The 26,051-nt window shown below is 46.7% G+C and overlaps 1 protein-coding gene and 1 long non-coding RNA gene across 9 annotated transcripts in view; both read left to right on the top strand.

Annotated features, from left to right (window-relative positions):
* Nucleotides 1-14,627, top strand: part of MBNL3 (muscleblind like splicing regulator 3) — a 93,676-nt gene extending 79,049 nt beyond the window's left edge. For 5 of the 8 annotated variants that reach the window (XM_036402009.2, XM_036402007.2, XM_036402008.2 and 2 more), the window contains 4 exons: nt 1,658-1,693; nt 3,785-3,879; nt 5,262-5,335; nt 7,088-14,627. In XM_036402009.2, coding sequence (XP_036257902.1) covers nt 1,658-1,693; nt 3,785-3,879; nt 5,262-5,318 — 188 coding nt within the window. In that variant the 3' untranslated portion in view covers nt 5,319-5,335; nt 7,088-14,627. The remainder of the gene's footprint in view (nt 1-1,657; nt 1,694-3,784; nt 3,880-5,261; nt 5,336-7,087) is intronic. The other 3 variants (XR_008508618.1, XM_054516358.1, XR_008508619.1) reach the window with 3 other exon arrangements.
* A 1,085-nt stretch (nt 14,628-15,712) lies between these two features.
* On the top strand, nt 15,713-26,022 carry LOC129046828 (uncharacterized). Its single transcript, XR_008508620.1, has 2 exons — nt 15,713-17,450; nt 17,900-26,022. It is a non-coding gene; the product is annotated as an uncharacterized LOC129046828 (long non-coding RNA).
* The last annotated feature ends 29 nt before the right edge of the window (nt 26,023-26,051 follow it).

Below are 26,051 nucleotides of genomic sequence, written 5' to 3'. Positions count from 1 at the left end.
GCAATTTAACTCCCAGCTTTTATTGTACCTTTAAGGTCTCAGAGTTAAATTGAAAGATGCAGTTCAGTAATTCTTACAGAACTGGAAATATTAATGTGGCAGATGTGACTGTCTTCTGACTGGCCAATTAACTGCAGCCAAATGGAAAACAAAACCTGCTTGGAGTGGAAAGTATTATAAGTGGCTGAATTAGGAATATTCCAGATAGCTCATATTTTAGTATCATTATTACCATTCAGAGTATCATAGGAAAATTGATGCCCTGTGTTTTTAATGTTTAATGCTGTGTTTACTTGTCAGATGATGCTTACAAAAATACACAGAGTGTTTCTCTGGGCTGACCCCTGGAGGTGAACACACAGTGGACTTGCACCTTGGCAGTGTTGTTCTTTGGGGTTGGGGAAAAGCTTTAGAGACAATCTGGTCCTGAGAGCAAGGTGGAGTGTGGGTCCAGGGAAGGGGGACCCAAGCCCTGTGCTCATGTTTCCAAGGCCTTTCTGTTATGAGAGCCCTTGGAAACACTCAGAACTCAGCAGCTACCAAGATGTTCTCCCAGGGAAGCAGAATCTCATGCAGAGAGATGGGGTAGTAGCCTTTTACCTTGTGCTCTGCAAAACCTTGGAAAGGCTGGGCTGAGCTGACCTTAGCATAGCTCTGGCAGGTGCCAAGTGAAATACTTCTTCAGGAAAAATGGACACCTTGGGGAATGCCAAGTCCCCAGCTGGCTACACACTGCTCCTCCTCAAGGTCACAGTTGCCAAAGTTGACATAAGGACAGGAGTTTCTGATGGATAAATCAGCTGTGCCCAGCCCTCACTGCGCTGGTACCAGGCTCACAGCAATGAAATTACACACAGGGCTGATGCATAGCAGGGATGCTTACTGGCACCTGCTCTGTCTGAAGACATTAATGCTGGGCAGAGCAGCAAATTTCCAGTCAGAGGACAGGTCTGTGATGAATTTATGTTACACACCAGGCTCTAGCTCTGGGCTCAGCCTTGGCAGTGTTCAGGAAGGCAAAGCAGAGAGGTGGCACGTCGCAGCTCTTGCTGTGGGGAGGGAAGGGAGCTGTTGCTTTTCTTAGTATCTCCTGTTCAGTTGTTGAGAGATCAGCATCATGGGTTGCCATGGCAGGGCGGAGTCAGGCTGTCTCTTGAAAATGGCGTCACCACTGCAATTTTTTCGAGTCCAGAAAAATAAATGCCTCTTTCAGCTTAAACTAGAGACTTTGAATCACGATCCCTGGTTGCAGGAATAAATTGCTTTTGGAAAGTCAATTTTAACATGAGTGTGACATTCTTCTAAGGGCAATTTGTTTTCTGTTGACACGATCAAAAAGGAATCAGCATACCCAATACCCAAAAAATCCCAAACAACCCTGATTTCTGGGATCAATCATATAATTTAATACCAAGGTGGGAGGAGTTTTTTCTCCACTACCCAAGAATTAAAGAATTAATTTGGTTTGCTATGATCTCTTTAAACTGAGTTTAAACTATTGATGTACCAATATGCAGAATCTGGTTGCATGTGCTTAAATACTGAATGCTGCAGAGAGAATACCTGCTTTTTAGTTAAAGTGATATCTAACACTGAAGCTTCACTAATGAAATATCCCTTTTGTTCATCTTTCCACGCTTCAATGCATGGTGTGCAGGGTCAGTTCTGTGCATGACACCCACTGCAAGCGTTGGTAGGTTTTTCTACACAAACTTCTCAACTTTTCCTAATCTGAAAGAGACTGCAAGTTAGTATGCATCAGTGAGAACCTGGGTGGCTGAGTGGTGTGACTGTCTATCCGCTGTCCTCTTTGAGGCTTAAATGGTTGTATCCCTTTTAATTTCTGTGCAGTGCAGTGTTTCATGTGACTTACAATAAGAGAATCCAAGGTGATGTGTTCCCACCCCTTTTTAGTTCCGCTTCAGAGACAAGAATCTGTCACTTAAATGTCTTTACAACCCATTTAAGTCATCTGATACAAGGAAATAGAAGTGGGAGGATCCTGTTGGCTTATTTTTCTTTTATTTTGTATCAAGCAACAGGCGGACTTAAGTTTGGATTTTTAGTTGTCCTTCTGAGGATATTTTAGGAGACTGGTTTAACAAGGTGCTAAGGAGGAGCACATCTGGGGTCAGCTCCTCTGCCAGAGCAGGGTACTGCTTGTACAGCAAGAGAAGCAGGGTTTGGACCATGGACTGGCTGGAGAGTCATTTCTGTAGGACAGTGCTAGGTGTGCAGATACAGGAGATCATAGGGAGGTACCAATGCAGGTGCACATGGGATAAAGGGAGGCAGTGAGTATGTGCTCATTAGTGCTGCAGGGATCCACTCTGTTCAGGCTCAGCATCTGGGTCTTGATGAAACCTCTGCAGGCCTTTGAGGACCTTCCCCTCTTGTCTACAGCTGCTGGGCACAGCAGGGCAGGTGAAAGCTGAGCTTTCATCCTCTAGCCAAGGTTATGCAAGACTACCAGCATGCAGGTGTGTGCTGCTTTAGCCAGAGGGAGAGAGGCAGGAGCCCTGGGGGAGGGTGCAAAGCTTTCCAAGAGCAGATCTGGAAGCTCTGGCATGAATGGCTTAAACATTCTGCTCTTGAACTTGCCTATCCCTATAGTACAGGGAAGACACATTGCTTGCATGATGGGGAGCTGAGTCCCTCAAATACACCTCTGCCTGTAGGAAACCCCAACCCACACGTTCCAACATCTCATGGCCGGAGCGTTCCCAGCCACAGGCACACGCTCCTTCCCTGCTGGGGCTGGCCGTGGCTGCTGGGGTGGAGGGGAAGGCGAGTCTACTTCCCCACCGCATGTTTGTGGGGATGGCTGGGCCTTCCTGTGGGCTCCTCAACCCCACAAATCCCCTTCAGGTGTGGGGGATGCCCGTGTGTGCACCAGAGCATCCCTTCCAGCACTGTGCTCTGCGGGACGTGCAGCTTCAGGAGGCTGCCAAGCTCCCTGCTGCCATGTTGTCCTTTCGGATGCTCTTCCTGCAAATTGTAGCTGTTCAGATGCATTTGTGTATTTTCCCCCCTCTCTGTCCCTTCCCCTCTCCATCCCCCCACCCTGCAAGAGGGGAGTTTTGCCAAATCCTATAGAATCAGGGTGGAAAGGGAGCATGCTGAATTTGTATGGAGAGAGCTCAGTCTGCCAGCCGCTCGTTTGCCGTGCCTCCAGCTCTGTCCCGTGCCAAAACATTGTCCCTGCTAGAGAGAGGCGAGAAAACCTGGTGAAAGGGCTGCGGCAGCCGCTGCAAAGTGCATCATGTACCTCTGGTTGCTGGCGGGGATGGGGTGGGGAGGGAAGGGGACAAGCTTTCCCAGGCGGGCGGGAGGGTGCGCTTGCCAAAATGTCCCCACCCAAAGGAACGTGCACTGGCTGTGTCTAACTCCCCACGGGTGCGAGCTGACGTGGGCTTTTGCTAGCACACCCATCCTCTCCCCCCTTTGGAAATTTGGCCCTCGGAGTCTAATACATCATTGTTCTGCTTATAAATGTACTAAGTGTTGAGAATGTTTTGGTTTTTTCCTTAATTATAATTGTAATTGGCTTTTCCCCTTCTCTCTTGTTTATTTTTTTTCCCAACGCTGTCTTGCTTTGCACTGTGATTGCATGCTGCGCCCCGATGTGTCCTTCATGACGATGTCACATGGCTTGTTGCTGTGATTCCTGCCACGCCCCCAAATCCACCACATGTTGCCATGGTTACATAAAACCAACCAAACAAACAAAATATATATACGCTCCACCCTCCTGTATGTCGCTTCCATGGTTCCCTTCCGAAAGTGCCCATGATGCACGGTGCTACGCCCACCACTGTGTCTGCAGCAACAACTCCTGCCACCAGCGTCCCCTTCGCTGCAACAGCTACCGCCAATCAGGTTTGGCCCTTTCAATGGCTTTCTTTCACGTGTTCAGATCTTGAGGACCGGGCGAGGGCTGGATCCCGTGCGGGGTCCGTCCCGCAGAGGCAGCGTGTGCGTGTGTGCGAGCGTGAGGCCGGGGATGGAGAGGGGCCGCTCCCGCCGCCTGCCCGGCCGGAGCGTAGGGATGGGCGATTGGCAGGGCCGCGGGCTCTCCTCCAAAACCACACCTCCCCCCGGCTCCTCAAAACACAGCAGGCTGTGAATCTGCCGAGTTAAGAGTCACGCAAGACCTGCAGCGCTTCTGCTTTCAGGCTCAAGCAGAAATACCACCCCGAGCATCCTTCCCTGTGGTATTTTGGCTTGTTCTCTCTGGAAAGTGGAAGTGGAAATACAAAGTGGCTTCCCCCACCACCACAAAATTGGACTCTGAAAACTACCAAAAAATCCCCAAACAACCAAAAATCGGGGGTGAGACTGTGAAGTGTAAAGTTTTTTTTTATGCCAATAGCATGTCACCCATCCCTACAGAGAGGAACTCTGGATGTGCAGTACGTGCCATTGTAGCACTGCCATAAGTGTACAGGATTCCATGCATGTGTGCCAAGCCATAATTCTCTCCAAAACTTTCCTCTGAAGATACTGAGTGTGATGGCTGCTTCTGCACCAGTCCTGAACTGTATATGCACAACCTGTCCTAGTGATGCGTCCTGATAATTTGGTGTGACACAGCTTCTCCCAGTTAGACCAGAGACATTTCAAACACTTTTCAAAAAATTTTTCCCCCAGGACTAATTTTAGCATTTTTATTTGTCATGCTCTCAGGTTTAGAGCTATTGCAAAGAAATTGGGGTGTCACTTTGCTCTGTAGGAGGTTGTTATCCATGCTGAATACCAGTAATATCTCTGGGGGCATCCTCTAGGCTTTTGCTGGTGTGAGGTCATGAGGATTTCAGTAGGAGTTTTGCCTGCATAAGTCCTAGGCAGTGTTTTACTGCTCACAGTAGGAATTGCCAGTCTTTTTCTGTGCTTTGTTGTTATTTTCAGGTAGAGCAGGTCTTACTCAGACTTGTATTGGTCATGAGAGGAAAGCAGAAATTGCTGTGCAGCGTTGCTCTGTGGCTGTGTGAGTCCTGTTTGAGCCAGATAGTTTCAGGGCATTTCTGTTTTACTTGTAGTCTATGGAGTCAAAATCCCAGTACAATCACCAGGTACTCCACAAGGCATCAGTAGTGGTGCAGCTACGTTGTTCTTTAAGTGTAGCAAAATAAAGACTTGAGAGTGGATCCTGCTTTGTAAGATACTGATGTACATATTAATCTGATGCTGAAGACAGAATGAACAGCCTGATCTCAAGGCAATGTTTTAATGTGTTGTGTTCTTTGTTTTTTTTGCTGTAGATATCCCAGTTATCAGTAGATGAACTGAGTAGCAGCATGTTTGTTTCACAGATGTAGAAGTTCCTGATAGAACAGTAAGTTCCTTTTTGGTATTTTTCTTTGTGGTGAATTGATTTGTACACGGGCACTGCATCCCCTAAACACAGGGCTGGCTCAGGCAGAGGGACTGAGCCCATGGGACCCCATTGGCTTCATGCTCTGCTGACTCAACAGAAATTCAGCTGCTGCAGCACAGACACAGACCAGCCCTGTGGTCTATAACGAGTTTCCTGTGTCTCAGGTACCTGTGTTGTGGTGGTCACAGCCTCTCTGTGCATCCCCCAGCCCCATGGCTCTGTTTACAGGTTGCTCTTGCTCTGCACAGCTCCCAGCTGCCTGCAGATACCTCAGGGATTTGCAGTGTTGATGGCAAAGACTGCTCTGGTAATGAGTCAGCTGAAAAGGTGCAACTTCTCTTTTGCTGTTAGTGACATGTTTTCTTTCCTGGGGTAAGCAGGATTGGGTCAGCAGCAGCTGCTGTGCATTTGCAAGGCTGGCTTGGACTGGGCAGATGATGGTTTTCTCTGAGGGGACTGATGGAGGAATTTGTCCTTGGAGTTACAGAGTACTATTTCACAGCCATAGCAGCAGTGTCATTTTTCCATTGCTTTTCTTTGTGAATTTTAGCTGATGTTCATGAGCTAAAACCTCTGGGTAGTTTCAGTTCTTGGCTGCATTTTTTTTACCTCAAGAGAGTTCAGCCAATTCAACAAGAGGTCTTTCTCAAAACAGCCATTTAGTATCTGCAGATATGCAAACCCGTTTCTTCCTTAGGTCACATATTACAGGCAAGTCCTTAGATACTGGAAATTAATTTGGCAAGCAATTCAGTAATGATATCTATTAGCAATCAACAGAAGCTACTTTCTCAGTGATGGTCCTTATCTCTGCTGACCTTAATTAAATACCATATGTATACATGACCTGCTAACTGTGGCTGTGGACCCTGTTCATGAGGGGTGACACCAAGCTTATCCACATTAGTGAAAATGTTCAGCTTAGACTGTACTGCTGTTCCAAATGACAGACAGACGTGACATGTTAACCCATTTCCATAACATGTGTAAACCAGCCTGTTCCACTCAATAAGGAGGTCATTTGATTGGAAGAGCTTCATCTTGAATGTTTTCAGCATTTTTTCAGGAGACTTTCCCTCAGTGGGACTTTGGTAACTGAAACCCTGGCTGCTCTGACAGATGTTTTTCTTTTCCTCCATGGTTGAAGTAGTGCTGGTAGCCAGGCTGATGGGTCTAGCTCTGCAGGAGATAAGTTGTTGGGTCCTTCAGTGGAGGATTTTCATGAGTACATCACAAAGAGGCAATTTGCTCCCAGAAGAGGATCCCCTGAGCACAGGGTTCCTGTGTCAGTGTTTTATCTCTGGGCTCAGTTGCCTAAATCCTTAGGATCATATTTAACGTGACTGTCTAAAGGAAACAAGAGCTAACACAGATCAGGGATTCTGTTGGCCCTCTCCTTAGCCACCCTCTACTTGGCATCCCATCCAAAAATCAAGACTATTATTTGTTCACCTCCCTCTTTCACTATTTGCCCTGTCATTGTGTGAAAGAGGGAGTCATAAGTGCAGATTTAAGAGGATGCCAAGTATGTTATTGGCAATTTCTCCCTACATCAGAAAATTAATGGAATAAAATGTCTGTCTGCAACACACTAATGACGGTTTCTTGGGCAACATATTGAGGATGTAAATGTATTAGAATGACTTTTAAAATATAGATGTATTAACTTCTCACTATTTCTTTGTTGTTGTTTTTTTCTTTCCCCTGCAGCAGACCATGTTGAAATTCTGAACAGTAAAATTATGGAGCACCAGGACTTCTTGGTGGGAAGCTGCGCATGGCCTTTCTGTATATATTCCCCTCTTCCCTCTATCATTCTCTATCACCTCTACAGTAAGCCTGTTGCAGCCTACATGTTAACCAAAAACTGATCAATGGGAATGTCAAAAAAAAAAAGAAAAAAAAAGCACTATAGAAACAATTAACAAACAGCGCTCTGTTATATGAGATATACAAGTAGGAAATTATAATAGACTTTTATAACACATTACTTTAACACACTTAATCATTTTATGACTACCATCATGATAAGTGCATCTGCACAGCGGACTGTTGGTTTACTGTATACTATCGATGGATAAATGTTTGTCTTGTTTTTAAAGTGTTATCTTACTGTTTTGTTTACATCATAGTCTATTGATTTGTTTTAAAGTGTACATCATTATCAAGTATACTCAATACCATTTTTTCATTATTGTTATGTCTTAAGTTTTCATATACTGTAGGTTTTATGGGGTTTTGTTTGTTTTTTACTAAAAATGTTATTGTGGGAAACAGGAATTATGTGCTTGAAAAACACGACACAGAATGTTCTGCCCTTTGCTGGATTTTGCTGTTAATGTCAGCTAAAGTTGCTTATGTTAAATGCTCCTTTTATCATTTAAAACTTGCCTTCAGATAGTCTCCAAATTTTTAGTACAAGTGATGTGAAAAGACAGCTATCATTTTAGTCCAGTTCAGGGTTCTTCTTTCAATACAATGAGCTGATTCTGGAAACTTTTGGGGAAAAAAAAAACACAAAAGCCCAGGCTCAGTAAGGGGACAGGAACAATTTGCTCAGACAGGGGTAAGCATCAAGGGATTTCTGCAGCTCTGTTGTCCATTGAAGTGCATTCTCAGCTGCAAACGGCGCACAATCTCTCTCGCTGTTCTCATGGTGCAGTCGAAACAAACAACAAAAAAATGGTGGTGGAGTGAGACAGCTTCAGTTGGGCAAAAGCTCATTGCATTGGAGAGGAGCAGGTGCCAGCCGTGGCTGGGGAGGGCCCGGGGCCGTGGCTCAGCCCAGGCTGGGCAGCACCGAGCCCTGGGGCTTGTCTCCACCAAGCATGCTGAAACATTTTGGCCTAAAATCTTATATGTGTCTCTTGTTGAAATTTTGTCAGCATGCCCCATTTATTTAATCACCGTTTTCCATAAGTGGGTGATATTTCCCCCATCCCTGTGATCTCTGGCCCTTTAAAGCAAACACAGCAGTAACAAAGCAGCAAAAAGCTCAGCATAAGCTTTCTGCTGAAGATAAACATTTGTCTTAATGGAGTTCCTGTCGGTCAGTGGATTTATTTTGGCACCTTCTACTTGATCAAGAGCAATGTTTGTTGCACAACAAGGGCTAGTTCTCAATACCTCCTTTTCATACGCACGAATAAAACCATTTCAGCCCGTGCACCCTGGACAGCCCCGCCTGTCGTTATGCTGCGTTGCTGAACAATCTGGCTGCAGAAATGCATTTTGGTTGAGGATACCGCCAAATTCACCCCTATCATAGCTCTACAGTATCATTGGCATTATGGAAGAGGTGGGTTTGCTGCTGTAAATCCACAAACTCCATACAGGGAGAAAGAGAATCAAGCAAGAGGCCAGCTCACAGTGTCTGGAGGGGCGACCACCCCGAGCTCAGAGTGGTCCTGTAGAGTGCCAAATTCAGACACGAGATTTTCTCATCTTTTCCCAGTTCCTTGGCCTTGGCTAGATATTCCTTGTTCCCCCTCCTGCAGTATGAGCACAGACAGTTTGCTGGATGTGTATCTCCATGGGCCACGAGTGATGGTGGCACACCCGGGGCGCAACCTGTGAGCCCAGGGCAGGCTCTGACCATCTGCCCATGGAGACTCACTCATAGCATGAATCTTTGAGGAGCCCAGCTCAATAAGGCTTTGAGGAATCTTTTTGTTCAATTCAGCAGACTTTGAACCAAACCCTGATAGAAAGGGGAAAAAAACATCCCCCCAAGACCTCTTTTATGGACCCTGAGTTTTGACAGTCGCTTGTGTCCGTGGATGTTCCCCAGCCATCTGTGCTCACAAGCAGAGGGGTGAAATCAGTGACTCTCATTTGTATTGGTGACCACGTACCTGTTCTTTTCACCACTGTGTTTCTGTTTCCCGAAACCATAACATTGTTAGTGGAAAAAGTGGATTTGAGTACTTCCTGTTTGAAATTATTTGTGTATCAAAAATGGGTTTTGCACAACCTGTGCCAGTGCCTCAACAAAGAACAGAGCTGATCTTCTTAAGCCAGAAAGGATGCATTCAAGCTTGTATGGCTTTATGAGTTCAAGGAGGTTGAAATTTTTTCAGTGCTAAATGGATTTTTGTATATCTTGAAACTTTGATGTAACCTCCTATTTTATTTATCGACTTAAACATCTGGCATAGATGTGCATAGAATGTAAACCTAGAATACAGCTGTTTTCATGTCACATTTAAAGCACTGAAAAAAAAAAGGCGTTTAAGGATTATTTTTTATTAAAGAGGTCCAATGAGGGATGTTCAGGGTAGTTATATTAGGTGCCACAACAGTTTTTATATTGCTGGCAAATTTAGAGTTAATTTGTAAATGAGTTTAAGGAAAGAAAAGCTTGAAGCACTAAACTTCACCAAATTCAAAACAATCTCGGCAAAAATGCCATTTTGAGGTAGCACTATTTAAACTAGTTGTGCAATGACTTGCTCTAATTTTCTTTGTTCAAGAAAGAAAAGAAAAAAAAACCAGTCGCCAGACTATAAATTTCCTAAATAGACTATTACAAAGTCACCGAGCTAGTTAGTGACTCTAAACAAATGTCATAAAAGCATGAATATCATCCTTTATTTGACAAGAGATGTATGTAAGTTTGTTTAAATCAATATAATTTTAGTGACATTTTTATAAGCTTCCCACTTTCCATGAACCTATATTTTTTATTTATCCAAAGTTATTTCTCTTTGTCCATTTCTCTCAGCCTTATGCAAACAATATGCAAGAAATGCTGAAACTTGGATAAAACGGGTCATGCAGAGGGAAAATGAAAGCTGAGATTGATCATTTTCACGAAAAAGGTTGTTAGTAGTTTCAATAAAAAGTACTACTACTAAACTGTAACATAAGCAGACAATAAAAGAGGGATTTAAAATAAAATGGATTCATAAAACTATTAAGATTATTTTTGTTAAATACAGTGTTTTTAGTAATTTGGAACATGATTTCACAATCAGCCGTGTTTTTTAGTTGGCAATTTTTAGCTGATGATTTTTGACTGTGTATTTTTGCATCGCAACGTTCTAGAAGCCGTTACCTCCCCGGGCAGCCCGCGCCGGTTACCGACGCGCTCCTCCCGCGGCGCTGGGGCTGGGCTGGGGTCCCACTGCTCCTCCTGCTGCTCCTCTCGCTGCTCCTCCCGCTGTCCCCTGCAGCGGGGACCCTGCGGGGCTGGCACCGCAGCCGGGGGCACCTCGGTGGCACAGGTGGCCGGAGCAGGACACGGTGACGTCCCCTGGCCCGGCTGGGGCTGGCGCTGGCACGGTAGGAGTAGCTCTAGGACACGCCGGGTACACAAGGATTGAGAAACTGGAGTCCTCGTTTTGTTTATCCCTTGTACATTTCACAGACATGAAAATTGAAAAAGGTGAAATTTATGAGGAAAATCTAATTTCCCATTCCTGTTGAATGGATTTAGTTTGATATTGACCTGATTTTACCATGTGCCTGTTGAAGGCCTTAGAGTATATACTGTATGTTAAAGACTGTAATAACTTTAAAAAAAAATAGTTGATAGCCTAATCCAAATGTAAATAGAGCTACAACTCATTGTTACTAGGCTACAACGCATTAATTCATGTCATATATTTTCATTTCTCTACCATTAGTTTTTAAGGTTTTCATTATTGCTTTTTTTGATATCTTTAGTAACTAATGAATTTAATTTTGAAGGAGAGTTAGAGAAAGTTTAAAATTTTTAATACATGTATTCAGCCCATTTAGTTATATTCTAAACCAACACTGAAGCATGGTAAGGTATAGAATACAGTCCATAACTAGTTTGTATAGTTTACAGTTTAAGAACAAAATTAACTTTGTATGTAACTCCTACAATGATAGATTCATTGTTAACTAATTATATTAAGTTGTTGTTGCTATGGCAACAAAACTACAACATGGCTACCTTTGTATACATTATTTGTGAAATTTTCACATGTAAATTAAAAGTGATGTGTAACAGTATGAGCTTGTTAAAGGTACAGTTCGATACTGTCAGATAAAGATATGATTGAATATTTTTAAAATCCCAAAGTCCCATGTGAACGCTGAATTTGTGTCTTTAAGGTCACTTTTTCAGTCAAGAAGTTTACAACACATGGATTTAGAGTCAGGTTTTATAGCTTGTAGAAATTGTTGTGTGGCAAGGGTTATTCCACAGTATTTTCACTTGGGGAACACAGCAGCCTGTATTTACAGCGTAGTGACCGGTCTTGCTTTCATTTCACATCCATTCACACGGTGGCAATTCAGAATTAATCCGTTTCAGTACTGTAGCTTTGCCTGCAATTTTCTTTTCTCCAGAAATTGAACACTCACACGATTACGTTACGATCAGGGCTAAATAATTAAGCATATAACTATTTTAATACTAATTTATATTAGCAAAAACTGTACATAAGAAAAAAAAATATTGTGGAATGACCCCGTAACAGTGTTGAAGATACAAATATGCTGCAGTTAAACTGATTCAGTTAGTGTACGAATGTGTGAGACACACCTTTTTTGCACTTATGTACATAGTCCACGAAAGAAATCCTTGGAACTTATTTTGAATATAAAAAGTCTGTAATAATACAGGAAAAGTTTGTAAAAGAGATAGGTATTACTAAGGCTTTGAAAAGGAGGAGTTTTTTGCTATAAAACTTATCTGAAAGCATGATGTTGCTTTGCTGTTGTAAAAGCTTTGTAGTTTGCCATAGCTTATTATACAGCAGACTGATAACAGGTCAGCTCCAACCTGCAGCACAGAGAATGGGAAACGGTGTGGAATTAATTAGTAAGGTCACTAGCAAAGATTCAATTTACTTTTTTTAATCAGCCTACATTTTCAAACACACCCCAGGTCATGTTTCTGATAGGTTGTGTTCTCGGTGAATCCTATTAGGACTGGTAGGTCCATGGCAGCACACACACATTTTTCCTAGCACCTAATCCTATTTCTGTCTTGAAGTGTTTATCTGTGGGAGGTGACTGTCATTGTGGTGAGTGTTTTAAATCCCAGAGTGAATTTGAAATGTCACAACTTCTTGATTTTTATTTTTTTTTTAACCTTTTGGGGCAGGGTAACAAAACGGAAGGAGCTGGTGAACCATAGATGGGCAGGGATGGGTTGGGATTGTCTGGGACCAGTTCTTTCTGCTGTGTGACAGCCATGGTGTGATTTGAGAGGCACATGGTAGTTCTGCTGGGACAGGGAGGTGGAGGCTGGTGGCAGTGTGGCCAGCTGGGTGCTCCAGGCTGGGACTAACAAGCCCCTTAGATTTGCCACCAAAGGAGAGCAAAGCTGTGGGTCCTCAGTGAGCAGCCTTTTGTTCCTGTTTGTGTTGGTACTGCTGGGACTCTGCAGTGCTGGGGGATTTTGGAGCAGCTGAAGTGCCTGTGTTGACCCATTTATTTTTGATTGAAACAAGTTTCAGTTTTTGTTGGATTTTTTTTTTTTAATGTTCTTTTTTTTTTCCTGCAAAACCCAAGCCCCAGTTTTGCTTCAGAAAAGTAACTGGTTTTGCCATGAGTCTGGTCCTGACTCAAGCAGTGAGGGGCAAGTCCCCCAGAGCAGAACTGGTGGGAGGTGGCATCCAGTGTGACTGTCACCCTTTGTTGGATGCCCCAGGGCTGGGGGCTGAGCTGCTGCTGCCAAGCACAAGAGCTGTTCCTTGGCCAGCATTCCCAACCCCTGGCAATGCCAGTGTGTGCCCAGCCAGCCCACTCTGCACCACAGGGCTGTGCAAGTGGTGGTTTGCTGAATTGGAACAGCCCCAGGGTCTTTAAAATGAGGAAAAATCAGATGTTCCTTCTCTCCATGGTGTTATGTAATAACCTAGATTTTAATACAAAATAATCAGCTAGTTCAAGCCGCCACACTATTATGGCTTCCCTTTGCCATCATCAGTTTCTATAATCAAGTTCTTTCTCATATTTAGGATTATGAGAGAAAAAATATTTTGCACTATGTGAAATGAATCATAGCTGGTCAAACTTTGTTAGGGTATGAGCATGATCATGACAACACTGCTAAAATCTTTGCTAGTGATCTTTACTGACATCCTCTATCATCAAAAATAACTCTATATGCCTCTCAAAGGAGATATTTAAACATGCAAAATAACACAACTGTTAAATAAAATGAAGTTATTTTTCCAAACACACAACAGAGAGAATTACCTGACACCGAATTACAAGGTTCCAGTTCTTTATTACTGTACACAGATGCTATTTGATAGTGGTGGAAGCCAAATGATTTTGTTGCCATGGCTTTTGTATCCTAGCAGATGAGGGGATGATAAGACCATTCTTAGATTGGATTATGGGATTTTTTTTTCTTTCCAATTAGCTTTGTTTTAATTTTTTTTTTTTAGATCATGAAAATGAACCGACTCCTCACCCTTTATTACATCACCTGACAAAAGATCACTATTTTTTTTTATAAATAGAGAATTGTATTTTAGGCAATCACTAAATCAAAGAGAGAATGTTCTCCTAAATTGTCAATTTTTAATTTAAATATATAAAAACATTTATACTGTACTGTGTAAAGTAGATCTTTGAAGCACATTCTTCTTTTCATAGGCATTTCTGGTAAAACAATGTAAGGGAAACATTAGATATCAATTTAATGGAATAGTTTAGAAAATATATACAAATGATTACACTTAGCCCTGTGGAATTGTAAGAAATTAAAATATCATTGGATCCAGACAGGCGTAGGTTAATGCAGTATTTCAGTTCCATAACAGGATAGTTCATTCCCTCAACTGCTACCAACAGGGTGTACGCTTTGAATTTATGTTTCTTTTTGCCACATTATATTGCTGTAGTGCTTGTACGTGCTTTAGAAATGTGCATAATGCTACTCATTTTAGTATGTTACTTCTATATTGTTATTGTTTATTTTTTGATCTTTTAATAAAGTGTATAAAATTCTTGGTTATGTTTTTTATGGATCCATATCTACACATTAATAGGAGTTTACTTTAAAAACTTTTCAAGTTCCAGTTTATTAGTCCCAAACTTCAAAGATTCTGATGTAAAAATAATAACTAATGAATTTGAATCAATGTTATATCTGACGTGTAGATCAACAGAATAAATTTCTTTCCAGAAAATACCTTCAGTATTTTGAATTCTGTAGCCAGTGCCTCCTTTTTACTGGATGCATTTGGCCTATCATATTAAAGTTACTAACACAAGACAGACATTTGTATTTTAGAAAAATAAAAAGTAAAACTTTCCAGATGCTGCCTTTTGGTTTCTCTCGTGCCTTAGACCTTTGGAGACACATGTGATGTGGTCTGCCTGCCTTGTGTTTTTCCATGCTTCCTTTCTGACCTGTCTGTGATGTGATTAGAGAGGAGATCAGAGCTGTGCATTTGAAGATAACTGTGAAGAATGAATCAACTCCCATTCAAAGGCCTGCAGCTTTTGTAGAACAGTGATGTGTGTGTTAATTTTTCTCTTTCAGCATTCGTGTCAGATGCCATTTTGAATGTCCCAGTGCAATAATACAGCAGTGAGCTCCCCTTTGGCAGCAGCCTGGATTCCCCAGCTCTCTTCCAAGTGCCCAGCTTGTCCTGGGCTGCCTGGCCAGCACAAACTGGGGCTGTCTCTCACCATGGTCTGGAGTCACCCTGGCTGAGCTGGGTCTCGGCTGCTGCAAGAGAAAATTGCTTCTTGATGAGCTTGTTTGTGCTTTCTGTAATGTTATGTAGATTTAGATGTAAGAAAACTGCTCAGCAGTGAGGCCACCTTGGTCATCACCTTGTTACCGATAGCGCTGCGTCAGAGGGGCTTTCACCCCTCGACTGCCTCACGGTCACCACGTGCTCCACCAAGGCTTAAAGCTGGAGGCACCGGGCCAGGACATGTGGCTGTGCCAGCCCACAGCGTCACCCGGGCCAGGACACGTGGCTGTGCCAGGTCACAGTGACACCCAGGCCAGGACATGTGGCTGTGCCAACCCACAGGGTCACCCGGCTCATGGGCGGCAGAGGACAATGGCGGAGCCCCGAGGATGTGAGTAACTGCCCCAATGTGAGTAACTGCCCTTGTGATGTGAGTAACTGCCCTGAGGGTGTGAGTAACTGCCCTTGTGATGTAACTGCCCCTGTGATGTGAGTAACTGCCCCTTGTGATGTAACTGCCCCGAGATGTAACTGCCCCCAGGATGGGAGTAACTGCCCCGAGATGTAACTGCCCCCAGGGCGTGAGTAGCTGCCCTGGTGATGTGCGAGTGTCAGTGGCGGCGCAGCCTCAGCACCCAGGCAGCCGTGATGGGACAGGGCTGTGACGGGTGAGCCTGGATGGGGCAGCCGGAGGGGTCTGGTGCCCAGCATGAGGGAGTCCCCTCAGCAGGGGAGGGATCCTTGGCTGTTTTCCCAAAGGAGTTTAAGAATCTGACCCTTGGGACTTGGGGGAGGGATTAGGATTGGGAGTTTGAGAGTGTGTTTCAGGGGATGTGGGTGCAGTAGAGCTGCTGGGGCAGGAGTGGTGGCCAGGGGAGGCTGGGCAGACACTGCTCAGTAGGACAAGCTGCTGACTTTGAGAACAGACAGACCAAGCCCAGGACAAATTATGTAACTGCTGCTTTTTCATCAGCCTGTTCCCCTGACTTCTCTTTGCAGGTTAATTGACTCTATTTGTGTGTCAAGGCCACTTAGAGCTTTCTTCTATAAATGACTCCTGCCTCATCTGATGGCACAGTTAAATGTCTGAATTGTTTCTAAGATCACAAAAAAGTGGAACTGAAACTTTTTTAGGCAGTTGATGTGGAAGCATGGGATCCTTCCTGAATGGTTACTCATAATTTCTGTTGCTAGCTTCGGTCTGGCTTTATTTCCATGCAGGATGGAGACAGGGGCTTTCAAGTGATGCATTTTATGGAGATGTGGGATGAGCTGGGCCTTGGCTGCCTGGAGACACCAGCTCTGCTCAGAAGCCTGCCCATGGAGGAGGCTGGGGTTTGGAGTCCCACACTAGCACTGAAAATTGAGGGTAGTCCATCAACAAGAGACTTTAAATTGTATTTCAAGGCCAAACAGCATCCTTGGGCCAGGGATGTGGGATTTTACTTGGGGTCCATTTGCAGAAGTTACAGGAGGAGCTGCTGCAAACTGTTTTGTAGGTGGAGTTGGATGAAAGGATCTGACCAAAATTATTCATGGTGCTCTATTTACAGCATGTGCCATTTTGAAGTCTTTACAGCACCTGGCCCATCTACTTTTTCATTGAGGCTTGTTTGTGCAGGAAAGTCAAGTTTCATGCAAAAACCTCTTTTAACTCTTCGGCTGCTGAAGCTTCAGTAGGGAACATGGGAAAAATTCAATTTTTCAAAACTTACTCCATATTCAGATGGTCTAAAGCCAGTTTTTATTCAATCTGGTCTTAGTGCTGGATAAGTAGATCAATTTGATCTATTTATTATAAGAAATAAGAGAATGGGGAAAAGTTTGGTTAATCCCTAATGAGTTGTGAATCTAAAATATGCTCTTCAACACAAGCAGCCCACAGCAGGGCTTATGTCAGAGTGCAGGGCAGTGTGAGGAACAGCCTGCACCCTCTCACTTGTGCTCTGAGCTGTTACTGCAGACAATGGACTCAGTCTGGTGCCTCCTCCAGCCCAGGTGAGACGTGCCTGGAGCACATCTCTGAGATGGCAGCACGTGCCAGCAAAGGATCCCTGTGAGTGGGCTGGGAGGCCTCTGAGCTCTCTGTGGACAGTGAGACAGAAAAAGCCACAGTCTGAAGGCCATGGGGACAGGCTTGGAGGAGCAGCCACCCAGCTCTGATGGGTCCCAGCAAGGCCTGGCTCAGTCAGATGATCTTTGCTTTGCCCTTCCCTCCTCCTTTTGCCTTTTTCAGGGTGGCTCTGCCAGTCTTTAGCACCACGTGCCCTGGCATCTGCCTTGCTGTTCCAACTGCCCTTCCCCTGGATTGAATGTGTAAATCCAGCCCCGAGGGGATGGCACTGGGACACCTCGCCTCTCCCTGAGGCAGGAGGCCCTGGCACGATGCTGCTGCACCATTTCTCTCTTCACAGCCACAGCTGGGCTCCACAGAGGTATTTCTGCTTTGCTCCATGGTTGGTGTAAATGATTTGCTGGTAAATGTTATCAGAGCCTTCCCAAGGGAGCTGCTGCCTCCCACCCTCAGCAGCCACCGCCTGCTCTGAGCCTGTAATCGATGCTGCTTCTGCTTTAATGCTTCACAGCTCCAACCTCAGCCCATCTCCATGGCAGTGCTTCTGCTGCAGTTCTGCATGTCCTGTGCTTCCCATGGCCCCACCTGCCCCACAGCCCTGCCAGCCCCAGTTTTGCCCCCACACCTGCAGTACAGTGGCACCTGAATGTCTGGCAGGGCTCCCACTGGTGAACAGCTCCTGGTGATCACATCAAGGGGAGCTGGGGGTGTTCTGGGCTGCATGTGGCTGCACCAAAGCAAAGGTGCTTGTGCTTTGTAAAGCTTCTGGAAAACTCTTTGAAGAAAACTGTGTTTTGCTTTCCCCCACAGGAGCCTGAATCAAAGCCATCAGCCACTTGCCCTGTGGGGTGAGCCTGCCCGAGGGTCACACCCTGCTTTAAGGAGACACAGGATATTCCATCATTGTTCTCAGAGCCATGTGTGGCTGTGCCAGGGCAGAGGAAATACAAAGGTAAGACCATCTATTCTCTGGGGTGCAAGGTGCTGGTGGCCACCCACACCCCATGATGCTGGGGCGTGCAGGAGCAGCGGGTGCTGGCTCAGCAGCTCCCCTTTCTGGAGCATCCCTTGTGCTTTGGAAGCTGGATGTGCCCAGTGCTGCTGCCCTGGCCCTGCTGTGACCCTCAGCAAGGTTTGGGACAGGCAGGGCCCCAGCAGTGCTGGCAGCAGCAGGACGGGTGACGCACAGGTCACACAGCACGATGCTACTTGTGCTACTGCATAAATCAAGGGGATTTGGGTGAGGGCAACGAGGGCAACTTGGGGCTGTGAGCTGGGAAGGATGAGGCCTTGGAAGATTTTAATTTTCTACACTGAACAGTGTGAGGGTGGGGACTGTGGTCACACTTGGACCAGTGGGGATAGACTGAGGGTAGCCCACGCTGAGGGAGGTGGGCTGCAGTTCCCTCCACCAGGCTCTCGCCCCTCTGCCAGCTTTGCTCAATTATGGGAAATCCTTTAAGCTTTTGCATTAGTGCTGTATTTAGGTCTGCACTGTATTAGGGCTTGGCATAGGGAGCACAGTGAGATTTCTCACTTAATAAAGAATGTTTTAAAGGCATTTGTCACTGTGCCCGCTGCTGGGAGCCAGCTCTGGGCAGGCAGGGAGCGTGCTGGGGGAGGTGAGGGAGCTGGGCTGGCTCCAAGGCCTGCTGTGCTTGGCCCTGGCCAGGTCCCACCCCTGCCCCTGTGCTCCCACACTGAACCTTGGAACAGAGGGTCCTGGTGTGCCCCCATTACCCACCCAGCCAGGGCTACCTCAGGTTGTGCATTCCAGGGCTGCAGCTGGTGACCTCCCCACCCATGTGCATCAGCACAGCTGCTGGCAAAGCCCAGCCACCCTCCTGTGAGGCTGCAGGGCTGCTGTGCTGGCAGGAGGCCCATCCCCTCCTGCTGGCACTAAATGTGTCATGGGTGGTGAGCAGGGATCATGAGTCACCAACACCCACCCCAGCCAGCCTGGCCAGTCCTGGCACAGGGCTGCAGAGCAGGAGCTGGGACAGATCTGCCTCCTCCTCCTCCTCCTCCTCCTCTGCCTCTCCCACCTGCAGCCTCACCAGCCTGCACCTTCCACAGGGCACCAAATGATGGGGTATCCCTCAGGCAGCACTTACCTGGGGCTGAGGTGACAGTCAGCTCCCCTGGACCAGTGTGGGGATGTGTCCCCCCACAGCCCTGCTCACAGGAGTCTGACACTGCCACAGCTCTACCCCTGGATCTTGGACAGCTTGGCAAGGATGGGGCTGAGGGGGCTGCCTGAGGAAATGTGTGTCCCCTGGACTGTAAGTAGCTGAAGCTGGGGCTGGGCCAACTCAGGGTCTGCTGCTGGGAGCCAGGAGGAGCCTCTGGACTCCCCTTTCAGTGTGGATTTTTCTTTTAATTTGGTAATTGTTCAGCCAACAGAGTATTGGATAGAGATTTTGAGCCTCTGGTGATGGGCTGTGGCAAATGGCCCACACTCTTGTGGAGGGCAAAGCTCAACCCTTGCTTGAGGGCAAGTGAGGAGCCTTCTCTCCCTGCTCAGCCTCATGAGTGTCACTTCAGCACTTGGATCCCTGTCCCCAAACTCCAACCCCTACAGTTGTTGAGAGGGCCAGAGCCTGGAGAAAGCCAGGCTTCTGCATCAGCCCATGGCTGCTCACGAAGGACAGGAGAGAAGTTGTGCTGTGGCTCAAGTGACATCCCTGGGCAAGCCCAGTGTAGGTGCATGTGGCAGCCCCCTTGTTGGAGGCTCAGCTGGGAGCCCTGGCAGCCTCTTCCCCTTTCCCTCTGAGCTGCTGCGTGAGCAGGAAAAGCAAAATTTTGTGGGATTGTTGTGGATCTGCTGCTGAACCAGGCCCCAGAGCAAAAGCCTCTCCCAAAACCACCACTGGGGTCCCCAGGGAGGGCCCCAACCCCAGAGAGAAATCATCAGACAGGGAAAGCTTTCATTTCCTTCCTGTCTTTGCCTTCTCCGGGGCCAGGCTTGATTATTCCTTTCAGCAACACAAAGTGCTAGAGAGGCTCAGCAGCCAGAGATCAATTTTCTCTGCTCTTGGTGCAGTGTGCCTGTGCAGGGGGAAGTGGCTTTCTTCCTTTCCTTCCCATTGTGCTGAGACTTGGTGGGTGGCACCAGGGGCAGTGGCAGCTGCATTGCCAGAGGGAGGGTGGCAGGGAACCTGTGCCAGCCCTCACCTGGTGCTCTGCTGATGGAGGGTGTCAAAGCCTTTCACTCACAGCCATTGAAGAGCAAAGATATTGCTGGGGAAGAAATCCCAGCTTGTCTCAGACATCAGTATCACTCTGAGGCACAGTGCAGGGTGGGACTCTCCACTGCTGCCTCTGCTCCTGCTGTGACATCCCCTCTCATTCACCACTTGCTAATGGAAGATGACTTTCTTTCTAGGGAACATGCAAAAATTTGTCTCCACAGTAATAATATGCAAAGATCTCATGTTTAAGTGATTGGAACATCGTGGCAGCACAAGGAATGAAGTCTGAACACAGAGGGATTCAAGATGGTTCTCAATTATGCAGACAAGATAAGGAAAAAAATTTAGAGAATTTCGGAATTTTAAGAGGATGGGAAAGAATTTGGCATGGGATTAAATATTAGGGAAAAGATTAGACCAGCAAAAAAACAGATGAGAAAAGCCTGAGGGGTGAGGCAGATGGAGCAGAGCAAGGAAAGCTGTCAGCCCACAGACAAGGACTAACCAAGGGATGAGTCCGAGCGCTGTCCCCACAGCATCCCAAGTCCACATTTCCACACTGGAGCTGTGGCACAAGCCAGAGGGAAGAGCATCCTCTCCCTGCCACTGGCATGGCTGGACTTGCTCAGGGGCTGCTGACAGTGAGGTGTCCATGGCTGTGGATCAGTGAGGCAATGGATCAGTGAGGCAGTGAGCCCTCTGTGTGATTGCACCCCAAGTGCTGGCTTGGCCCATGCAGGGCTGTTTGTTGGTCCATCTCTGCAGGGGTGGGAGGTTCCTGCCTGGTCCTGGAGGCTGGGAGGGAGCACCAGCCTGGCAGAGCCACAGTTTGCTTCCACCAGCCACTGGTTTGATTCTCTTCAGACTGTGCAAATTAGGAAACTTTGAAACACCCAAGTGTCACACTGCTATGCCAGGCAGCAGCCCTTCACTTCTTTAAGCAGAAATACAGCTGGGGTTTGAATCACCAGCTTTTAACCACGAAATGCTCAAGCAAGTTCATAAACTGCAGAACAAAATACTAAAGACTGCAGGTAATTATGGCAGAGACCTCTGGAGTCCTCCCCAGCATGAGGAGCCCCAGCAAAGCTGTCAATGGCTCCCACTGCTTCTGATCCTGGCTGGCAAATATTAATTTTGGTTTTTTTCAAGTCAAGAAATTAACTGCTTTGCAACCCCATCTAATTTGAATACTCTAATTAAGCAGTTTCAGTGCTTTTCTCCTCCCAGGACTTTCCCTGGCCAAGCACTTTAACCCCTTGGTTCCCAGGCTCCTGGAGCAGTCAGCCTCTGAGATCTGCTGGTTTGGCTCCCTTGGATGATGATGATGGATGCCACATGTCATCCAGGCTGCAGATCTCCAGGGTGTTATGAAGACCCTTGCTGGTGTCTGGATTGTCTCCAAGCAGCCAGGTGCTCTTTCCAGGAGAGCTGACAGGCTCTGGTGTGGAGGACACACAGCTTTGTCCCATTGGCCTCCCTTGACAGGGAAGCTGACCAAGTGTCTCATATTGAGCTCGCTGTGCTCCTGCCCTGCAGATGGTTTCTTGGCTGCTGGCAAAGGCAGCCTGGGGGGAAAGCTCTGCCTGGTTCCCACTTCCCATGGCTCTGCCACTGCACTGCCATGGAAATCCTTTCCCTCTGGCCTCAGGCAGATCTCTGGAGGCATCTCATCCAAGATGTGCAGGGTGGCCATTTGGGGACATGTGCCAGGCATGGGGACTCTCTGCCGATGTGTTTGTGTGGCTGGGGAAAAGAGCTGGATGGGAAAGTGAGAGTCCTTAGCATGGGAAACAGGGCCATGCCAAGGAGATGGCCTGTGATATTCTGATTTGATATTCCATGACTCTAAATCAAGTGGGATGTGCCACCCTGTAGCATTTGGTGACAGTGGCACTGCCCACCTGGGAAGAATCTCCCACATGCCATGAGTGCTGCCAGAACTCAGATATTGTGCATCCCATGCACAATAAGGAACGGGCCACCAGTATTCCTACAGAAACGTCCCCGTGCCACCCACCCAAGGCACTGAGGAGCCACGAGGACGAGGTGCTCGGCTGTCTCAGGGACACTGCCTGTTCAGGGCTGGGGACAGCACGAGGCAGGGGGGTTCTGGTCTCAGGTCACCGCACAACCTGGCAGTGCCCGCCCGGGGACTCGGCACGCTTTAATGAGCTCAGAGCCTGCATGCAGGAATTAACGACTCGGAATAATACTTGTCACTTCTCTGTGAGGAAATTGTCAAGTGAAAAGCAATTTACTAAAAAAGGAGGGAGGAAAGAAATGGTTTTGCTTATTAAGATCAACATCATATTAAAGTATTTTTTCAATACCCCATTTGGGTTGAATTTTACATTTTCTCTCTCTTGTTCTCACCAATGGGAGTAAAGCAGGAGGTTTCACTCTAATTAATTGTTGTCTGCTTCATTTGGCCAGCAAATTTCATGAGCAAGGTTACACATTTCTGTAGCATTTGAATTTCAAATGCTGCAGGAATATGATAAAAAAAGGAAAACACGTGGAATTCTAAAAGCAAATGGAAACCTTTCTGTAAGACATCAGTTTAAAATTGCTTTATACTTACAAATCTTAAAAATATATCTTGTCTGGGTATTTACCTTACCCCTCCTTTCTTTTCATTTGGAGTTTAAATCAACAGGTTTGGTTTATGTATTCACTGTTGCCTTTTTTAGCTCTAAGGAGCTGTATTTTCAGTATTACTCTACTGTTGGCTAGAAACTTTAAAACATATATATATATATGCATGTATGTATGTATGTATATGTATTTCTCTGAAGAGGCTGTCCCATGTGTTGATGATCTAACCAAGGCAAAACTGAGGACAGCCTCGTCCCCTCAGCTTTGCAGAAATTTGTGGAAGGTGGTACCCAAGGAGAGGGTGCTGTGCTGGCATCATGTTGGGTGTGTGCAGGACAGGCCACTCTGAGAGCCTCGGAGCTGCAGCTCGGTGTGAGCCCAACAGACCCGGAGAGCAAAAGCTGGAGGCGCTTCCAGGCACTGCAGAAAGGATTACAGCAGCTTGGACTGTGAAGGGCAACGAGGAGAGAGCTCAGCTCGACGTCTGGAGAAAATAGGAAGAGGAATGACCCGTGAAAGCACATTGCTGGCTTCACCAGCACGGCCTGCTCACGTGGAGCAGTGACTCATCACCACGCAGAGACCCAGAGATGCTGATCCTGCGGGCAGGAGGTGCAGCATCAGAGGAGAGAGGGCTGGTGGGGAGCTGAGGGGTTGCAGGCACTGAGTGTGGCTGCCTGTGGTGCTGATCAGCTCCTGGCCAAGCTCTTCTAAATGGCTGGTGATCTGGTACCATGTCTGTGAGCCAGAGAGAGATGCTTCTCCCAGAAATCCCAAGTCTCCTTGTTGTATCAATTATATTTCAGTGCAGCCCTACTTCTGCTTCAGAATTGGTAATTGCTTTGGAAAATGTCCTTTACCTTTTTTGAAGCACCATCATGCCTTTTGTTGCAACTAAAGTAATGGCTAAAAGCTGAGGGGTGGCAGAAAATCAGAAATTTCTGAGAAAGGTCCTCAGGATTTGCCTCTGAGTCATCTCTATATTGGCAGGAAAAGCTGGCAAAAAAGAAAAGCATCTCTGCAGGTTCTGAAACAGCCCCAGAATTAGGAGTCTGGGCCAGGTGGACACATTCAACCCCTAAGACACATTTCACTGGAACCTGACAGGGCTGAGATCAAAAGCTGTCATTGCAGTTATGTGACTGGTGTAACGTGACCTCCCTGAATGAGCTGCATGTGAGAGCAGCCATTCGAGCCCTGAGGAGCTGGTCCTACCCTGCAGCTTCCCTGCTGAACAGCATAAGGCACAATAAGTGGATTAGCAAAACCTCTGGAAGAGGCAAAGAAGAAAGGACACTGGGCCTTAAGCTGGTTTTGCATGTATTTACGCAAATGACGTCCCCAGCTAGATGGTAACTGAGGTGAAATCTGGGCTATCCCTGCTGCCCTGGCTCAGCAGCCTGCTGCTGGCTTCCTGGCAGAGGAGAGCCTGGTTTGCAGCTCGAGCAGACACAGGGAGTCAGAGCAGATCGATGATGGCAGCGGGGACAGCCAGAGGTGGTGGCGGCCGTGCAGCACCCACACTGTGCCTGCACTGGGGAGGCTTTGGCTGCTGGGGGGTGGTGCAGCCCCATCCTGGCATCCACAGGACATGTTCCAGACTCCTCACTCCATCCATGGCTTGGAGAGGCTCCATTGTCCCTCTTGGGGTTCTGCTCCCAGTTACACCTCCCTGCTGGGCACAGCACCGGGCAGGATTCATCTCTCACATTGGTGAGATAGGGATTGCAATTATTCCTGGCCCTCGCTTGTGCCATCTGTCTGTTCCCTGAACATCCCTGTAGGATCTGTGTCTTAGCAGGTTAATTTAATAAGAGCATGCTTTATTGTTCCTGGCTGCAGGCACAGCATAGAGCAGCTGAGTCCATCAACAGCACAGAGCTGCTCTGGCAGCAATCGAATCCTGCCCGGATGCTCATTTGGGAAGGTTGTTCTGCTGAGAAAGGGCAAACCCTCCTGGGGCAGCACTGAGGGCTGAGCCCTGCTCCTTTCTCCTTGGCAGGAGCTGGGGAGAAAGTGGCAACAGAGATTAAATCAGGCCTTTGACCCGGGATGTGCCACACCTCAGGGGAGGGGATGGTGATAGCGAGGGAGGGGCAGAGGTGGTGCTGGCAGGAGGTGCCCTGCATGGCTGGCTCAGGGCTTGGCCATTTATGGCAGAAGCAGCTCTTCCCATCCAGACTTTCAAAACCTTTGACATCACCAGCTATTTTTGTGGCTTGGGATATGTGGTAGGGCACAAGGTGGTGAAAGAGCTGTGCAAACTGTTTAATGAAGGGAATGACTCATCTTAAGGATAACAAACAACCTGGTGCACTTTGAGATCGGCCCTTTTTTTCAGGTATAGGCATCTATGCTCAGGTATAAAGTCCTGTGAGTTGGGAAATAAATCTTGGCAATCCAAATCAATACTGGAGGAGGGAGAAAAATCCATTTTCCCAATCCTGTGTCCACCTGCTTGGACTTCCCCTCAGCCTAAGAGCGAGGCATTGCTGGTTAAAGTCAATTGCACAAAAATATATTTGGCTTTTCTCCCACTGTGCTCTTTGCCCCTTCCTCTCCCGCAGTCATTCCTCCACCCATCACACACATAATGGACCAGCAGTGCCACAAAGACGTGCACATAATGAACCTAAGTGACCGTGTAATCTTATTATTGTCACCCTCATCCTCCCTTGCCCCTTTTCTCCCTCCCCCCATTTGTCACTGTTGCCGATTGTGTCATGGTTAAAATTAGATGGGAAGCTCCTCTGGGAGCAACTGTGGCTTTCCTTTATCCCGAGCACCCTGAGTGCATTAAGGTACTTTGCAACAACTCGTGATTTCTAATGGGGTTAAAGTAGGAGGCAGCCTGTTTTAATGCTCACCTTTTTGCATTTTCGAGCTGATTCACCAGCCACATGAAAATCTTCCATCCAGGCACGTCTGCCTCCTGCCAGCAATTCACTTGACAACACAATTCTGGAGGCAACAGTGAAGGAAGGAGAGGGTTTTTTACTTACATGTAATAAAGAAGAGTGAATCAAATTTGGCGTAACTTAAGAAGATTTGTTCCAGAGGATAAAAGTCCTCATTGACCTTTTCCCATAACGGACATGTTCTCATTATGGAAAGAAAGTGAATAAAATAAAGCTGTTTGTGAAAACGGCCACAAGCAGAGTCACCTCCTCAGT

Source organism: Molothrus ater, chromosome 14 (genome assembly GCF_012460135.2).
Source record: "Molothrus ater isolate BHLD 08-10-18 breed brown headed cowbird chromosome 14, BPBGC_Mater_1.1, whole genome shotgun sequence".
Taxonomy (NCBI): Eukaryota; Metazoa; Chordata; class Aves; order Passeriformes; family Icteridae; genus Molothrus; species Molothrus ater.
Note: the sequence above shows the minus strand (reverse complement) of the source record. Positions and strands in the feature narration are given on the sequence as shown.